General features: G+C 53.1%; 1 protein-coding gene across 1 annotated transcript in view; it reads right to left on the bottom strand.

Moving 5' to 3' along the window:
* CACHD1 (cache domain containing 1) overlaps positions 1 to 19,248 on the bottom strand; it is a 50,961-nt gene extending 31,713 nt beyond the window's left edge. Inside the window, 3 exon segments of the mRNA XM_078876917.1 lie at positions 941 to 1,003; positions 18,094 to 18,366; positions 19,099 to 19,248. Coding sequence (XP_078733043.1) covers positions 941 to 1,003; positions 18,094 to 18,366; positions 19,099 to 19,248 — 486 coding nt within the window.
* Between the last annotated feature and the right edge of the window lie 235 nt (positions 19,249 to 19,483).

Here is a 19,483-nt window from a genome sequence, read left to right as displayed (position 1 = left end):
GGTGTCACGAGTTCAAATAATAAAAGAAACCCATCACGGCAAGGGCCAATCTCGGCCGTCGTAAAGCTTCCCTTGGGGAAGTTGGCGGAGAGCGGCGCAAACGCTCTCGTCGGGGCAAAGGGGATAGAGAGCACCGTCCGCGTGTCCGTACTCGCGGGCGGGTGGGCGGGTGCGGCAGGGATAGGGGAGGCGGGTCCGGGGATCCACCGCCACTGGCCATCAGCGCCCAACAGATGGCCGCCACAAGTTGGCATTCTTGCGCTGCCGATGGTGGCTCTTACCCGGGACACCTCCCCCCCATCTCCCCTCTACCCAGCGGTGAGGAGGACGAGCACACTCGCCGGCGCGTTGCAGCCCGGGGGCGCTCGTTAGGGTCGCCCGATACGACGCTGCTAAGGAAATATTGATTTTCGTAACGGATGATGCGACAAAACTGCTTGCTTTTCCATCCGTCCGTGCAGCTCCAGTAATTCTTCGCTCAACGCGGGCATCTTTTCAGAGACTCATCTACCGCGTTGAACGAGGACTTGAAGCCACAAAGGCAATAAGCAACGCAAATTCGAAATGCAGCCCCAGCGGCGTGGGAAAGCGGCGTCGCGAACAACAGTCACATCATGCTGAACGAAAACTGGAACGGGGCCGCGTCACCAAAAACGGTGCTGGGCAGACACCGGCCTCGTCAACTGGAACGGGGCGCGCGGCAAACGGCGCTCGGGACGGGAGGAAGTGCGTACTTTGGATCAGAATGTGCTTTCTGGAGAAAGTCGTGGGTGGGGGGGGTATATGTGGGGGGGGGGGGGTTGTAGGGAAAACTGAGCTCTCAGTTACATTAATCAGCTGTGGCGGACGGGCGTAATTATTGCGCGCAAGGGGCCGACGGGGGCGGTGTGCGATCGCTACGCAGAGAGCACGGCCGTGGTGGCGGTGGGGCCGGTGTTACCTGCTGCACCTCGGTCTCTCCGTTGGACATCCGCTCCGTGTAAGCGAACGAGCTGTACACCTTCTGCCGAAGACAAGAGAGACACGGAGAGAAGAGAGACATGGAGAGAAGAGAGACACCTCAACAAAAGCTGGAAGCCCCGTCTCGATTTGCGTTCCGTGTTCAGGCCGCCTGTGCCGTCCACTCACGAAGCTCACTCACCCACTACTCACCACAATGCAGGTCAAAACAACCCACCCACCCACCAACCTACTCACTGCTCACCACACTGCAGGTCATAACAATCCACCCACCACCCACTCACCAACCTGCTCACTGCTCCAACTCACCCAACCACGATAATAACACAATATGGCAGGGGGGGGGGGGCAGAAATTAATCGCGAAAAATGCCAGCACTGTTCCCGGCTTGTTCTAGACTTGTGTCAACGCCAGGACTAAAACTCGCAGGCAGTCTGACAGATAGAACCGATACGCTGCCGGTGCTGCTGACGGCAGGCAACAACAAAGCACCCATTCTTATTTATCCCCAACCCAATCCCTCCTGCTCACCACCATCTTTCCCCCCACCGCCGTACCCCCCCCCCCCCCAAATCCCTTGCCTCCCAAAGCCGTGCTGCTGGGAGGCCCGGGCGCCTGGCAAATCCACCCCACGTCCAGGCAGCAGCAGCAGCCCGCGGCTGCAAACAATTATACCCGGCTTCACAAACCTGTGCGTGCAAAGTCACTCTTGCCTTCTTCCCACATTTTCCTCATCCTCCACCTCTCTTCTCTCTCTCTCTCACTCTTCATCAAAATAATTTTGCAACGTTCCCCGCACGGCCATCCTCTTTACCGAGGAGAACTGCTCTCTGGCCGCATTCCACGGGGTCAGAGATCCAACGAACGAACGGAAGCATTGCACGTTCAGTTGCCCGGCTGCCGTGCGGATTTTCCCCGCGGTTGTGCCGGGTGGCTCTGCGGCGTGCTCGGTATCTGGTTGCCGAAGGAGCACCGCCCCCCCTCCCTCGGTCCTCCTTCCACAGCTACGTGGAGCGAAACGTCGGACGTCGCGCCTAACCACGTGTCGCGTCACGACCCAGAAAGCGTATCGGAGAGCCGTTCTTTGCGGGAGTTCTTTTGCACCACACACCCCTAAAGACGTAAGGTCGCCAAAAGTCCAACTGCAGGACCCTGGTGAAACAGTCCGAGACTCAGTGAGGATTTTCTGGTTTAATAAAGTTGTTCAAATTCTGGGGGGCATGCAGAACCACGATGTTGAAATCTTATGTTAAGTCGCGGATATTAATTGGAGGGCACCTCGAAGGCCGATGACGTTTAGGGATTTAAATCGAGGGAAATGGACTTTAGCGGGAGCTCGGAGCGGTCAATCAAATTCCCGAGAGGACAATGACTCCAATCATGGAGCCCTTAATTAAACAGCGCCGTCACAAAACAACCAATGACGTGTGGCCCCGCAACCCAATACAATGTCCATCACCGGGTCCCCTTTATTAAGCATTACCTTTCACAGGCATCCTACCGCCCGACCGACCGCCAGAGCCAACCAACCACCCCGACCGACTGCCAGGGTCAACCAACCACATCAACCGACCGCCAGGGCCGAGAAACCGCCCCAAACAATCGCCAGCGCCAACCAACCACACCGACAAACCGCCAGGGCCGACAAACCACCCCAAACAATCACCAGGGACGACCAACCACACCGACCGACCGCCAGGGCTGATAAAAAGCCCCAACCAACCGCCAGCACCAACCCACCACCCCGACCGACTGCGAGGGCCGACCAACTGCCGGGGCTACTAACCGCACAGAGGAAACCGGCGGCGCGTCGACATTTCACTGTCATGCAATTATCATTCACTCATAGGTCACATGGGGAAAAGTATAGCACCTCCTAGTGTGGCTAAACGAGGTGACTTGAGGATGGATCTCAGAAGTAGTTCTCTGATATCTCCTTTAGGGGGCCGTTTTGTAACTTTGGGTGATACACCTCTACCTGCGGTAGTTGCGAACGGACAATTCCCATCTCGTAACGCGACACGGAAAACAACACAACTGGAATGTGGGGAAAAAGACGATAAACCATGACGGTGAAGAGGAAGAAAAGTGAGAATGTTAGAGAGCGCCTCAACCTCCTCCTGAGTGGAGGGCAAAGTTCTCTCTCTGGGGGGAGATGCCACCCCTCGTGGGCGTAAGGCTCCCATCGGACGCCTCGGCCCGCTGATAGCGCAGCACCGATAGCAACTCAACCGGAATACAACCGGACAGCAACGCTCTAAACAAACGTTTGCCGCGCAACGCTGTCGTGCAGTCGTTATCGGAGGTCAGCCGTTGGATCACCGAATAAAGCCGTAGATCAGAGAGCACATTACGGAGGTTGAAGAGAATTCATAACGGTCAAGAGAAGGGGGCTGGGGGGGCAGGGCACGTTGCCTCGAGGGACGACGACGGCCGACGGTCAAGGTTAATGACCGAGCGGGGTCAACGAGCGTTCCAGAGGATGTCCGGCGGGAGAGATGGAGTGATGAAATCAGCTCGTGAGCAGGTGGTAGGGGTGGATTTTTTGTACCGTAGCACCGTGCGAGAAGTTAACAAATTACTTGGGGAGGCATTGCATCTAGCAGTGGCTTGGACATGACTGATGAAAATATATGATGACGGTATATTGTGGGTGCCACGGTGGCGGGATGTTAACTTCCTCGCCTGGTATACAGGAAGTCGTGGGTTCGATCCCAACTCTGACGCCTGTTGTATATTTGGAGTTTGTTCTCCCCGTGGTCACGTGGATATTTCTCTAGGTCCTCCGGTTTTTCTCTCCACAGTTAGAAACATGCGTTGGAGTATTTAGCTGCTATAAATTTCCACGTGATTAGCCACTTCATTGAGATCTAATTTGTGGCCAGGTCGCTTCTCAAAGAAAGAGCTACACAGCGCCTAGTGGACCTTTGCCTGATTAAAGAAAAATAGTTTCAATAGCTTATACTGTGACCCAATTAATTCACGATTCCAGAGCAGAACTGGACTGGAGAATCGCACGCCTACGACACAAATGTGCCGTTTGTACCCGGGGAGCTTCCACCACAGCCCCGACGCGCACACGCAGGCCCCCCCATCTGTCTGATGACAGCCACTGGGCGACGCTCGCACAAATCCAAATAAACACACAACTCGCTCTATTTTTTAATTACTCCCGATGCCTAAACGTGCCTTTGCTGTGGGCCCAAAGTGCCTCTCCATCTCAATAGTTCAATAGCGCGTAGATTAGCTGCCATGGCAACTGCGGCCGCGGGGAGGGTGGGGGTGGGCTGGAAAAAACAAAAAAACACCACTGGAGGGGCCCTAATCAAGGCAGATCCCAGGTCAATGAAGGACGCTGGGGGGGGGGGGGACCGGACAGGGGGGGGAGGGGGGTACGGTGACAGCGCCGTTAATATTCCATCAAACTGGCCGATAGCGATGACCGCGGAGGTCGGTCCGGATCCTCACACCTTTCGCACACGCGGCAGTTCGCCTCCTCTTGTTGAGCTGCCTGGAATGCCCCCCCCCACCATCCCTCCTGCCCTCCCCCCATGAAGCAGTACGATCGGCGTGACCGATACCTGTCAGAGAATAGCCTCATTGAATTGCACGGCGGGGCAGACCATTCCCTAGGGAGGTTGGGGGGGGGGTCAGGAGATTAGCGGCTGGATCTCTTTTTGAGACTCAGCATGGCTTAGCTGATCGTGCCCCCCCAGTGTTGCGTTAATGGGAGGGGATGAAGTGGGGGCAGCGAGGGGGGTAAAATTTTCGTCAAAACACACGCAAATTAATAAAACGCGACGTTTCAAACTCTCGACGACGCACAGAGGAAACCGACAGCGCGCCGACAAACATCTTGCCGCCACTCGCGAGCAACGGCAATGTTTTGTCAACGCGCGCTGCTAGCGCAGGCATATGTATTCCCTTCTCTGTCCAGAGCTCTCCTTTCACATGCTAATGGCCACGCCTGATGAGAGAAACATCTTCCACCACGTGGGGTAAACAGAAGCTCGATGCCTGCAAACTCGCGGGGCCCCCTCTCAACGCGCTGTCCGTTTTAGCAACGTTCATTAAAATGTTCTGCGTATTGCCATGAAAACGCTCCGTTTGCCAGCCCTACCGATGTAAGCGCCAGGCCGCTGGCGCTTGCATGGCTAAGTTGGCGAGCGAGCGTCGTGCAAAAGCCACCGCGGCGGTAAACCGCCGTCGGGCCGACGGTAATCGCGGTGGTGGTGACATGGTGCGTGCAGACCCGGGGTCTGGCCAGAAACTTCTCTGACACAATGGGTTTTCATGCGTTTGCTCCATCGGACATCACACGTGAATGTTCACGACTGTATCACCATGAACGAGAATGAGACCAATCTCAAGGACGCCTCCACCTGACAGGAAGGACTCGCAACTACCCGCTGCATCTTATTTGGGGTCACTGGTCGATTGGAGTAGGCACGCGAGCAGCAGCAGCAGCAACAAGAGTCACGGCGAGAGGTACACATGGATGTGTTGTGCTGGAGAGATGTTCAAGGCGGCCGACGCAGGCAGAGCCGGCTGAAATGAGTCCCGTGCCCACACCCCCAACTCTCGACAGCGCTTGCTCGCGCACAGGGCGATCCATCTATAGATACCCCATCAAATTAGCAGATATATTACAGGAAACAACGTCTTCTTTTCAAAGCCTCTACACGATCTCCCAAAACACCAATCTCCGGAGAGCCTATTAAATAGCTTAACTCACCGCCGTGTAAAACACGGGGCCACGGCTTTCACGACATTAACTCGGCTGCGGATCGCCCTGCAGACCCACGCACGCTGTGACACGCCACACCGGGTACGATGTCGATGCGACGCGTTACGTTTCACCGTCCCTGCCACCTCCGTGGTTTTGAACCCACGCCATTGTTTACTCGGTGCATAAATAGAATACGGACTGTAAAGACACCTTTTGAACAAGGCGCGCGCGCTGCAGGGAAAAACATGGGAGTAAGCGAGAGAAATATTAACCCCCGAGCGTCCAAAGTTTGCTTTCGCTCACACGTGCGAAAAGTTGGCTTCGTCCGCACTGGTTTAACTCTTGTCCTCGCAGCAAATCACCAGGCTTGTGCGCGATCTCGTCAGACCTCAGGAGGCCGAGCGGGGTTTGAGCCGCGCTTGTACTTGAATGGTCAGTACTCGATAGCGGTCGAGCCATTTGCTCGCGTTGAACCAAATACTGCCGAACATTTTCACTCGCCAGAAGGCCGTGCTGCTGATGGGGTGTGTAAAGTAACACCATTTTTTTACGTGGAAATACAGATATGGGGCAATGAGGAGTAGTTAATCTGTTCATTTATCGCAGGATTTGATTGGGTGACCACCACCAGGCAGAGGTCGCAACCGGGTACCCGTTACCCGTACCCTACCCGATACCCGGCTACCCGTACCCGGCCGGGTACGGGTAGCCGTTTGCGACCCTGGTGCGGCCGGGTACGGGTACGGGTAGGCCGTGAGTCACTGGTGAGTAACCGTTTGTCACTCATTTCGGGTAGGGTACGGGTAGGGAACGGGTACCCGTACCCGGCTGGGTACGGGTATGGGTACCCATTTGCGACCCTGGTGCGGCCGGGAATGGGTACGGGTAAGGTATCAAAACCCATTTGCGACCTCTGCCACCAGGGCTTGCCAGGTGTTGTAGACGGAAGGCTGCGAGGTGTGGCCAGGAGACGCAAGTGCTGAGTGTGCGTTTCCCTGGATTTTCTGCCCACATGAGGCCAAAATCTCACGAAATAAGTTGGTCAAACATCGCAACGTAGCAAGACCCAATCTGAAAAAAACAGTCTTGAGTCTAAGTAAGGCTTTCTTGGATAAATGGCACTATCATTATTATTTTGATCATTACCTCCGTCTAAACACGCAACAGATGGCCCACATTCCAACGTCAGGCTAATGGCCAATAGGGCACAAAGAGAAAGGCGCGTGTAGTGGAGTTTGAGTTTTCACAGGTTTAAAGCAACACAAGCAACGCATCACAAACGAGGCGAATTGCAAAGTACGAGCGAAGATTTCAAACCTTGAGACGGCAGGAAGAGAATGTGCGGTGGGTTCGAATCAATCGTTCCCATCCCCCCCCAGCTCATTCCTCTGGCCGATGTTCGTCACGGTCGGGGAATCGAGCTCAGATTTGCCGGACACATGGGGATGGTGTGGAAGGACGACCTTTAAATTTTGAATTTAAACTTTCGTGAGTGCAATAATTAATATTCTTTGGTTCTTTTGGTAAAGTCACGTGGATACATTTTTTAAATAATTTTTATAATTTTTTATTATTCTTTTATTTTCTATCTACGTGACTTTACCGAAAGTTCCAAAGAATAGGACGACCTTTGTTTTGAACCAAATGAAGAGCCACTGCGTGGGGAGGCTCTCATCAAACAGTGCACTGACACAAAGGCTGCGTGCGGACAAGGTGAGGAGAAGCCAATTGAGATGGGGTGTCTCTCTTTCTCTCTCTCCATCTCTCTTTCACCTGACGGGGATTAAGTCCATGATCCATCTCCAATGACTGCCCCCCCCCAGCCACCCAAGGGAGTATTTTTTTCACGACAGTGTTTGTATTGTAAGGCCCAATGCTTATAAAGCCTCGCAACAATACGAGAGCTCAGCACATTGTGCCCCCAACCAAACCTAAGCCAACGTGATGGAGAGCTGTGGTTCAGGGCTGCACCCAACGCCGTTTGTGTCCATTTCTCTCTTCTCGGTCTCACTTGCACGGATTTTCGTTTGTTCCGTTAGCCTACGAGTAACACTATTGGCATGCACGGAACATCGTCAAATGCACCGCTGCACGAGGTCCGATTCATACGCCCTTCAGCGACGGGTGGTTGTTATTTGACGATGACATCCCGACGTTGTTCAGTTCGGGCTGGCGAAGGGCAGAGTGGGGGGGGGGGGCATAGAATCGGAATCTTGATTTTGACTCGACGAATCCGATGAGCTTACCAAGCTCTTTTCCCACAGATGTCCTGCAGCACGGCACAATAGAACAATGGAAGCACGGTACAACAATGGCGTTCGCTGCAGCGCCCCTCTGCTGCTTCGCTTTAGGCCCACGCCTCTGCGCCATGGTCGCCCATCCAAGAACTGGCCGGGCTCAAGACGGCTTTAGCTTCCGAGCTCGGACGAGATCGGGCGCACAGTCGGCGCCAGGTGGTCGTGGCCATTGATATGGCCAATGGAGGTGGCCGAGGAAGATGTCTTTCAAACGATCGAGCTTCGTTCATGATTCGTCAGCGACGTCAACGACGGCAACAGCGCAAGACGTCAGCCTTGGCGACCAATATTATTCGCAAGATGTTTTTGGGTTCGGCAACGGCCAGAGCGATCTGATGATGTTTTTTGTAAATTACTGGCGAATCGTCGTAGTCGAATTATAAATGTCGTGGGTTTTGCGCTTCAACTTGCGTGTCCATTCGCAAACCACAAAACCCTGCCTGTGATTGTTGTACAGTGCAGTTCTGCAGTGTTGCATGGGGGACACCCTGGCGACCGGCTATTTTTTCTAATCCCTACTCCACTACGTCCCCTCCCCCCAAACCCGCACTTCAAACAGAAATCGGTTTTCACAGAGGATGCGAGCACATACCACAAGTAAGCCAAGTCTGAGGGAACAAAAGTTTGGGCCCCCTGATCGTTGCCGCTTCGTGCAAAAAAGAAAAGTGTAAAAAAAAAGTTTCAATATCGCTAAACTGTAAAGAGCCATCTCGGGCAAAGAAGCAAGACTGGAGAGCGTCTCTCTCAACCACAACTGGGAGAGGGGAGATAAAAACTGAAATATTTACGAACGATGCCAAGATGTTTCTTCAGCAATGCTTAAACTAGCTCAACGAAGTAGCTTATCATCGTGTGGAACTTTATATCAACCAAATACTCCATGAACGCGTGATGTTGATTCCAAATGTGGAATAACAAAACACGTGACCACGGGCAGAGAGAGAGAACGTGCAAACCCCAAATATACAGCAGGCGTCAGGGTCGTGAGCAAATCCACGACCTCCTGTATATCAGGCGAGGTAGTTAACATCTCGCTACAGTGGTGTCCACTCGCCACCATTGTTTTTGATGGGTGCGGAGGGAGGATGGCGTCACTCAGCCATTTGTGCGCTCAACACGAACAGGCCGCTAACAATGCGCACCCGTCTCGTGCGAGCTGGTAAATTGTATTTTTTTATTTCGGCCAGGACAGTCGGGAACAGTGAGGAACACCACATCCGTGTCTCGCCGAGTCTGTCCCCTCACGATACCGCATTCAGGCAAGGTGTCGTGAACCCACAATGCAATCCGTTGCACAAGTTGCCCAATTTGCGGCCTCGCGTCAATCCCATGACGGACGGGGCCCATTTGACCGGCACTTCACCATGCTGGGGCGCACGACCGGTTCCCAACGTGCTGCTTTGTACATTGGACTTCTTTCGCGCCGTACGTAGCCAATCGCGCTAATGATGTCACTCGCCACCGATGGCGGCCGTGGCCCTTGGAACCAAACTCTGTCGGCCGTGTTCACAGCGCGGCACGCGCTAACCGCAGCGCCACCGCTCCGCCCGGCGCGTTCGTGACTGCACCACCGCTGTACGTGGGGGTCCCCGTTACATCAGGCAGCAACGTTGATCTGCACGTGTAATTAACGTGCCCAACACCGGCACGCGATCACATTTTAATTAAGATGAATGTACACAGCGCACCAGGTGGGTTTCGGATGATCGTGCACCCCCCCCCAACTCCTCGTCATCCCCTCCCCAATCCCCTCCCCCTTATCGTCATCTCTTGTGCGCTACAGGACATGATTTGTGGGATACACCTAACCACAGCTACCCCCCCCCAGAAGCCTCCAATTGGAGCGGGTTTATGGTCTCAGCCCGGTTACTAATTGACGGTGGAATGACCGTCACATTCAATTTGGTTTGCCACCCGATGTGTCTAACTTCCAGCTCCGAGAATGGGAGATGCTCGATCAATGGACTTTAAACGGGCAGTATTCGCAGGGCATTAAAAAGCTGCGCCCCGATGCCTGCTGCAGCGAATTTCAGAAGACACGATGCCGGGCGCACAAACGGAATATGATTTGCGTAAGTAACAAAAACAAAAACCCCAATAATATAATCGGTGAATAAGTAACAAGAAGAAAAACCTTTCCCCAAATAGCTTTGCACACAAAATGGAATCCTCGCCGACACCTGTTAGCGGCTCCGTGCCTTTTTTCACACGGTCATGACGGCATGTGCACACGCACGGACGCCCGCGCGCACACACACACGCACGGTCACCGGCTGGCGGAGGATCTAGGATTTTCTTTGAGATGTGAGGATCGGAAATGAGGAGGGGGGTTGGGTGGGTGGGTGGTGGCTGTTAGGGAAGGAGCAGGTGACACCAGTCGTGCCAGGTCATCTCATTGCGCACCCACACTCCCCATCTCATCGCTCTGATCTCGCGCCTCCATCTCGCTCCGCGTGCCTCCGATCGGCGCTGTGCTCCAAGGCTAACGAGGCCACCCAACCCACGCACGCGGGCGCAGGAGCTCCGCTCTCCAAACCGCACGTGGCCGCCGTGGGCCCAGTGCAGATCCGGCGACCCGAGTTCGATTCCCGGCATCGGATACCACAAGTTTTGTATCCCCTCCATCTCCCAACCCACCCACCCACCCACCGTGACTAGCATGGTTGAAGTACGGTCAAATAACCCCCATGGGCACCACGTAAAGCTGGGAGGCCCATATCTATCCGAGCGTTGACAAGGGGGCTCTGACGTATGTTGTGCCATCGCAGATGGGCATGGGGGCAACGGAAATAAACAAATAAGATGGCAGAATATGTAGGCGCACAAAAGCAATGCACGTGTGTTTAGCTCCATGTTGACCTGTAGTAGGCCCTCCGGACCAACGTTTTTATCAGCATCTTTTTATTTAAGAAGCCAAAACCGTTTCCATCGAACACGCTCCACTCCGTGGCCTGGTATGGCTTGGGCACCCCTGCGTGGTGCAAACCTGTCCAAAACAACAACGGGGGGGGGGGGGGGAGACTCCGTGACGTCCAGTCAGAAGTTACGGCATGCACACCGTGCACTGTACGCGTCAAGGTCGAAAACCGGGCAGTCCGGTCGCAAACCGGACGGGCCGGCGACCCTGGCGGGCCAGCGGGAGGGCCCACGGCGCCCCGGAATGTCGCACCGCATCGCGATCATCCCTCTGCGGGCCGGCGCGCTAATGGGTGGCGCCAAAAACGGGGTCAGGGGCCCCTACACCTCACCACCCCCCCACCGCCCAGTGGCCCCGCGGCCCCCTGTAGCGGCAACCAGGTTGTTGTTGTTGAATGGTGGTCGCCCCACATCCGAGCGCCGGCCAAGGCCCGAGCCTGCTTGGCGTCCCGAGATGCGATGAAGCAGGGGGGGGGGGGGCGCATTTCGGGCGACTTGGTCATCGGCGTGCTTCTGCTTTAAGCCGGCGTTGATGACTAGGGTAGCGAGATATTTGTTAATGACGAGGGTAGCGAGATATTTGTGAATGACGAGAGTAGTGAGATATTTGTGAATGACCAGGGTAGAGATATATTTGTTAATCAAGAGGGTAGATAGATTGGTTAATGAAGAGGGTAGATAGATGTGTTAATGAAGAGGGTAGAGAGATATTTGTGCTGCGATTTTACAACGCTGTTATTGCAAATCCCATCCCTGGTTGGTCTTCGTTCGGGAGAAGCAGCACGGCTAACCGCGTGGGCATCCGCTGTTTGAGCTGCCGTACGGCTCTCCGGCACATCGTGCCGCTTGTGCGCACGGCGTCCGACGTTTTGCCTCTCGGAATCCCAATTTACGTCGCCGCAGAAGCTTCGGGCGCGTGGAGCGGACGGGGGATGTCCCCGTGTGTTTACCCCCAATGAGCAACTCGTGCCCATTTCCACGGCAACGCGCTTCCCTTTTCCGGGCCATGGCTGGCATCGCGCGCTGTGATTTACTTCACCGTATTTACAGCAGCGCCCCGAATGTAACTGCCTGTATATGCATGGGAGCCATCAAAGTGAGCTTATTTAGACTTAAAACGTATTCATTGCACACCGCGTCCTAAACGTATTTATTTAACAAATATAAATGACGAATGCTCTTGTGACCTGCCCGCGCGTAAACATGTCGTTCCTAAGGACAACGTCGTTATCCTTCCAGTATATTTTCTTGAATTTTCTTGTTTTGTTATTTTCATTCCTCTTGTTCTTTCGTACGGCGGAATGGGGGGGAAAAAAAAAATCAACCGCGTTGAAATGCGCTGCGAGTTGAACGCCAAACCTTATTTCTTCAACCTACCCAGGGATTCGTTGACGTAAGAAGCTTGGCGGCAGCGGCAGCAGACGCCGCGTGGATCACATCGACACCACCGGGTGCGTCGCACGGACGGCTTGGACATCGGCGGAGTGTTTGATGGTTCGCGTGAACGGCACTCGTTCGACTAAAACAACTTAATTGGAAACCCGTTGTCAGCTAAAATCAGTCTATCCTGAAGAATGGCCCATTACCCAGACTCCGACGCTACCGCAGATGACATAATTGGCGCAACTCCACCATCTCCGCGTCTAAACCAAACACACATTATTTATAGTCCGCTGGCCTCTTGGCTTTCTAGAGCAATATTATTCAGCAGCAGCAGCAACAGCAGCATTTGTTGAAGTGAAGAAACTCTGGACTGATTTTGGTTTTCTACATCTCATCAGCAGTCAGGGTCTGTTTACAAATGCTGCTGCTGGTTAATAATGCTCTGGAAAGTCACCCCGGGTGATGGACTAACTTTATAATTGTATTTATATTTGTGACTTATGCTTGTATATGCTTTTACCCATAATGAGGTTGTGTAGACGATGTCCTGTTTGAAGGCCGTGTTCATCACAACCGGTGGGGCTTTTTTTAGTGGGTTACGTGCGCGCGCATCAATGGCAACCGCTGTCCTGTTATTTCCTTATGTGGGAGTTTGGGGGCTAATCCATCTGCTGTGTTTACGTTACACGTTACGGAAAATCGTTTACTTCGCAATCATTTACATAGCGCTCAGTGATTGTGCGAGTAAATAAACAGTTTTACGAATACTTTGGCACTTTGGGTTATGAGCATTAACTTGGTGGAATGAACGAATTACCACAAGAGACGTACAACAACATTGTAGGCAAAAGGTTTCTTTGCCAAACGCTCAATGAAATGGGTCTTGGGCCAAAGATCTCAATTCAGGAACCCCTCTGCAAACCCCTCGAGACTCGGCGAGGCTTTCCGAGGAATACACAGGGCATCATTATTACGCTAACCCAACCTCCACCAACACGCGCTGACCAGGGCGGGGAAGTATGGTTAAGCAATCGCCACGACCGGCACGGTGTGAAGAGGCCCTCATCCGGCAGTGGACTGACACCAGGGCTACATAAACTACGTTGATAGTTTATTACCGTCAAGGGACAGTGCCTAAACAGTTTGTTTGGTTATTTCTTTCTTTATAAAGTGCAGCTCTCGGGATGCAGGGCGATTAAACTCTTCTGCACCATTGTTTCGGACTTTTTGAAACACTGCCAATGCATTTTCTTAATCTGCGCTGAAACAAACCATTCAACGCAGTGAGTCGGGTAGCAGGCCGCTGCCAATTCGGAACAAAACGACGGGTCTCTCTCGCTCGCTCACTCGATTGCAAAAGAGAAACCACTGCATGGATGTAATAATTTCTCTGTCTTAGCCCATGGTCTCAACTCTCGCCAACCTCCAAATATTACCCGATTACAATATGCTCCGGAGAGCAAGACGCACTACCCTCCAAAACCTGTGCCCAGGGTCAATAAAGTCCAGATCTGGACAACAACAATAACAACAACCGCCCGTTCACCACGAAGTGGCGGTGACGTCACCACACATACACAAACGCTCCTACCGGATTATAAGACGCACCACCATCGTTTGCTTTAAAATTACAAGGGCAAGTGCGGTAATAATTCAGCAGACCTTTCTCAATCCACTGCTGGATGAAGGCCTCCCCTCGCGTCGTGTCGATCCTAATTAGGGGTTGTTTAAGGATACTTCAACGCTGGGCGGTGCGGGTTTGAAACTAACTTTCTATTTTACAAGTTAAGGGCCCACTCGCCTATATAGCTCCTTTTCAGAAGCGACCTGGCCACAAATGATAGCTCAACCAAGTGGCTGAGCACGTATAAATGTATAGCAGTAGCTAAATACTCTAAAACCCATGTTCATTCTAAGTGTGGAGGGGTAAAAAAAAAAAGGCAGAGGACCCGGAGAAAAATCCACGCGACCACGGGGAGAGAGACATGCAATCCGCAAATATACAGCAGCAGGCGTCAGGGTCAGGATCGAATCAACCACCTCCTGCGTACCAGGCGAGGTATTTGACATCTCGCCACCTTGAAGGCGGGGGGGAGGAGGGGGGCAGCGGGGGTGGAGAGGTCACGACTGATTGGGATACCATTCGCCATTGCTGTTAGCCGTGCAACCAGGTTGGCGTCAAATGTATTTGGAGGGGCTCACAGCAACAAGCCCCCTTCTCAATTCCGAGTCAAGTCAGACAGGCGCAGGGGATGCGACGCAGAGGCCGAGTGCGGGACGCAGGTCACATGCGCGCTAGCTTCACATGCACCGAATGTTCTACATGCAATGCATGCCTCCCCGGAGCCACGCAAACGCAGCCGTGGTGGCCCAGAGTCATTCTCACTCGGGCGGTGCGGGCTCAGAGTGCAGGCGCGCGTTAACCACCGCGCCACCGCTCTTCACCTTTGCCCGCTACAAAGTCCGTCCCGTCCGACCTCCTCCTCTGCCGCCGCACTCCCTCCCCCAGGTGAAGATGACGTGACTGACGATGTAGCTCGAGCGGGTCTGGCCCGCGACCCGGTAGTGGGGGAGGAGTCGCCGCTGACGCCCAGTCGACTGTCTGGACCCGGTTGTGATGGGGGCTACACTCCCCAGTCCCACGACTAGCCCCGAGACCAACCATCTCCCCTCTCTATATTTAAGGGACCGTCACAGAAACGACCTCTCTCTTTGTGCCGATGTGTTCTCTCTCTGTGTCCTTGTGATGTCTCTCTGCGTGTATGTCTGTCTATAGTTTTCTAGTTAGATTTGTGTTGCTATTTCTTTTATGCCTGATGATGATTGCTTGTGTTGCAATCGAAACGTCGTAATATGCTATTATTTAATTTATTATTTTATCTTTGGACGTGACTTAACCGAAAGAACCAAAGAATAACATCTCCAAGGACTCAAGGACTCGTCAAATCAGCCCCCCCCCAACCCACGACTGTCCGTAGTTATTTCTACACGTAACGACATCGTTGGACAACAACCCATCGACCACACAGACCGTACGTTTGTTGTTGTTGTTGTTATTGACAACATTGGTTCTTTGCAAGCAAGCTCTCTAGAGCGGTTGCGATATTCGGCGTCCCCTCACCAGCAGTCTGGCCAGGCTTCAAACAATGCTGCCAGATGTTCCCATAGTTGAGCGCAAAACGATTTCAGACGGAACGCCCATTGGAACACTTCTCATCTCTCTCGAAAATTAAAGCACGTGGTTTTATGGCACACATAAAAGTTGGCCACGTGCGGTGCGAAATGAGTGCAACATATGTATCAAGAGGGCCATTGGCCAAATCGCCGCTTATTACATATTTTAAGGGCATTGTTGTTGACGAGTGTGTTGAGCTTTCAATTAATTCAATGCTCACGGGGCTCTCCAGAGACCTGCGTGTACACACGCATGTGTACACGCGTGTACGCGTGTACACATGCGATTGTGTTACGGTCGTCACGTGTGAGAGCGTACTTGTGTGTGTGGGGTGGTGGTGGCGCAGAGAGGTTAGCGGCAGAGTTCGATTCCCCGTCCGTGGCCAATATCGGTGACCAATTACGAATATCGGAACCGGTCCTGGGCCTCCCCTAGGTCGACTCAACCATAAACGAGTGCCCGTGAGACAAATTCTGCCGGTCGAACGTGGTGCTGGCCACACCACCCCCTCGTGTACCGAATTGGCCTTAATAGGAGCTCGCTAACAGCACTTACCCAAACCGTCTTAAGCTTTTATAGGGCAGTGGTTCTTCTTAACCTGGGGTGCACGCACACCCCTTCGGGCGTGAGATGCCCTTTCTGGGGGTGCGAGGCATGGGCAGATTTTTTTTTGACGGTAAATCATCGAAAATACGCATTACGTGTAACTTACTTTGTTTCATCAAACCCTGTGTATGTATTAACATTGTTTAAACGATTGAGAGCCAAGGGGGTAAAGGCTGAGGACCCTTGTCTTGGTCTAGTACCCCTGCGTTCCTGCTTATGTATTCGCGTGTCTTTTTGTGTGCGTGCATTCCTCCATAGGTAATTGTGTCTTTATGTAACCGTGCACCGCGCGCGTGTGTGTGTGTACGATAACCTGTTATGTGCGTGCTCATACGTACACACTTGTGTGCACGCTTGCGTGTGCACACGCGTGTGTACGAGTGAGCGAGCGTGGTGATGGCCTGGCTGCTCCCACTGGTAGCATTTCGTCTGGACGCGGGCGATGTTTCGCCGCTTGCTGTGACGAGTAATCATTCAAATCCGGGTCTCACTTGGAACAATGTGGTGTGAGGTCTACGTTACGAACGTCTGTCTTGCGACTCAGAAGAAGAAGGGCCCCCCCCTGCAACGCCGATTGGTGATGTTCGGCTAATGGCAATCCGCGAGTGTTGGAAGCGTCACACGTGGGCGTCGGGAAATCGGAGGCAGCCGCCGAGAAAATCCACCACGCGCACACGCACGAGGCGAGAACGCTCGCATCTCCGCACAGATGGAGTCAGCAATCCATGCAGCCGGGAGGGGGGGGGGTACACGTCGTATCACACTCCTACAACAACGTTGCTTATAATGCCCACTCGGGAAGCCCCATCAACAAGGAAGACTGATTTTTGTTGTTGAATTACTGAACTCATCTTGGCCACCACTCCCCCCCCCTTCCCACGTGTCTTATTCATCCACCACCCCAACCGAACCCCCCCCCCCCCGGTCAAAAAACAACCACAACAACCACCGCCACGACCACAACAACAACAATAAACACGTTTTGATTTAAAGCTTTCGTGACTGCAGGGATTCATATTCTTGGTTCTTTCGGTAAAGTCACGTAGAAGGGAAATAATAAAACAAGATTTTTACATTATTTTATTAATTCCCTTCTACGTGACTTTACCGAAAGAACCAGGAATATAATAAACACGTTGGTAAAATCATGCACACGCATGGATTGTGTAATGCTTTTCCAGCACACGTGTATGTGTGTGTGTACTCTGAAGTATTCAATGAGCGGTAATGCGAGCCGAGAAACCGGTTTACATATTTGTAAGTACATTAGTAAATTTTGCTCTGGTTTTGTATCTCCAAGTTTCGGGAACATTCTATTTAGCCGGTGTGCCAATAACCTATTGAGCAATTCCCTAAAACTGTAGCGACGTGAGCATGCGATAAGGTGTAATGAACCGGTTGTTCAACTTTACGAGTGACCATGATTCCCTGGAATGGATTAGACGGAGCGACTTGAATCACGAACCCAATCCACCTTGGTTGCAAATCGCTAAAAGCTCGACAACATCAACATCGGCTGCGCGTTTCCGAAATAGCTCTCGAGAGCCTCAGCCAGCAGCACACAACGTGTTCGTCGTTTAATCAGGATTATAAGTCGAAACCAAAGCCAATGTGCCCGGCACGTACTGTAGAGTTGCACATTGCACGCTACAACTCACTGGAGTTTAAGGCCGCGCAAATGATCTTGACCAAACGTGTCGTCAAGACCCTCCACCACCCGACACGGCCAAACAAATGTCTTAACGACGCACTATTTGACCAGATTATTTACTTGGCTTATCCCAAAACAACCCAAAAAAAAAACCCTCCTGTCAATTATGAACCAACATTGGCTTGCGAAACCCTGCGCTCTCAGTGACAATTACACAAATCAGGCCACACACACCCACACACAACTACCGGATTATAAGATGCACCCTCCCCAAAAAAAGAGCATCTTTAACATTGACGCCGCGTCTTACAACCCCGAGTGGCACACGGGCAATAAAGATCGCTTTCGTTAGACAGCTAGGCATGGCGACCCTCACCTGCAGGGTGTCCACCCCCAACTCCTCCGTGGAAAGTTTTCTCATGTGCTCGGCCAGGAGTCTCGCACGAGCCACCATAGAGGTCACATCGGTGTCCCCCCCACGACATTCGCCGGGCAGCGAGGAGAGGCAGCAGACGAATGCGGCGAACGCGGTGGTCAGGACGGGTCGGAAAGCGTTCATCCTCATCCGCGCCATCATGCCGTCGTCTCTTCTTCTTCCTCCTCCTCCTACCTCTGGCATCACCTCCCTTTCTCCAGGCTCTTCTCTCGCCTGTTACCTCCTCCCCCCCACCCCACACACCAAAAGCTCTCCGCTCGCTCTCTCAGTCTCTCTCGCCTCTCCACTCACACACTCAACCACCCCTCTCTTCTCTCGCTCTTTCAAGTCTTTCCTTTCACTCCCCTTCGTCTCTCTCTCTCTCTCGATCTCTCTTCGCCGTTTACCTCTGCAAAGCTGGAGGTGTCTGTGGCTGTTTCGTGCGTGGTGGGGGTGGGGGTAGAGGGAGAACGGAAAAAAATAATTAAGCGATGCGGGATGGAGGATGAGGAGGGATGGAGGATGGGGGGGGAAGGAAGACGATGGAGATGATGGATGCCGCCGCCTTCGTCTCGCTCGGCAAATGCGCTCGAAGGAGAGAAGAAACCTCACCCTCCCCCCACACCACCACCCCCTGGCCGAGTTCGACTCCGAGGCCCTGGCGCCGCGTCGTTCGGCTCGTTCCGTCCGTGCGTCCGTGCGCCCTCAGCCAAGTTTCTCGAACGACCAAAAAAAGATGAAAGTAACTCCTGGCCCTTGCGTATTCGCCCTGGACGCGGGGCTCATCCGGGAGGCCGCGAAACCCTCAACGGATTTTTAGCGATGTGGATTCCGGAGTGTAAAAAAAAAACAGAATCGTTAGTGAGAGAGGGAATCTGTCCCGCACAACGCGATTGTATCTCCCAACTCGATCCCCCGTCTCCAAATAGATCGGTCTTCTCGTGTTGGCGGCTCGGCTTAGTTCACCTGAATCTCGAAAACGCACACAGCAGTGCACTCCGGAATCCTACAACTCTCCGATCTCGACCGGGTCTTTGGACTCGTCCATCGGCGCGTTATCGCAGGGGGGGAATTCGTCGCGTGTTTTGCCCGAGATTCACTGTGCATGTCACACATTCGACCCCGCGCCGTGTTCACGTCGGCCTTGTCTCTCTTTCCCGCTTTGTTTTGAACTCCCTCCGCCTGGCATTAAAGCGGCTAGGCGACAAGCCGAGCATTGATCTGAGAAGGTGTCGTTTTGTCCGCTTTAATGAATGCGGAGAAGAGCTAAAACCCCCTGCGAGAGATGGTACGCTCCACGCTTTGAAGTTTTCAAAGAGTTTGAATGAAGCCATGGGGACGTGCCTAGCGA

Source organism: Lampetra fluviatilis, chromosome 46, assembly GCF_964198595.1.
Source record: "Lampetra fluviatilis chromosome 46, kcLamFluv1.1, whole genome shotgun sequence".
Taxonomy (NCBI): domain Eukaryota; kingdom Metazoa; phylum Chordata; class Hyperoartia; order Petromyzontiformes; family Petromyzontidae; genus Lampetra; species Lampetra fluviatilis.
Note: the sequence above shows the minus strand (reverse complement) of the source record. Positions and strands in the feature narration are given on the sequence as shown.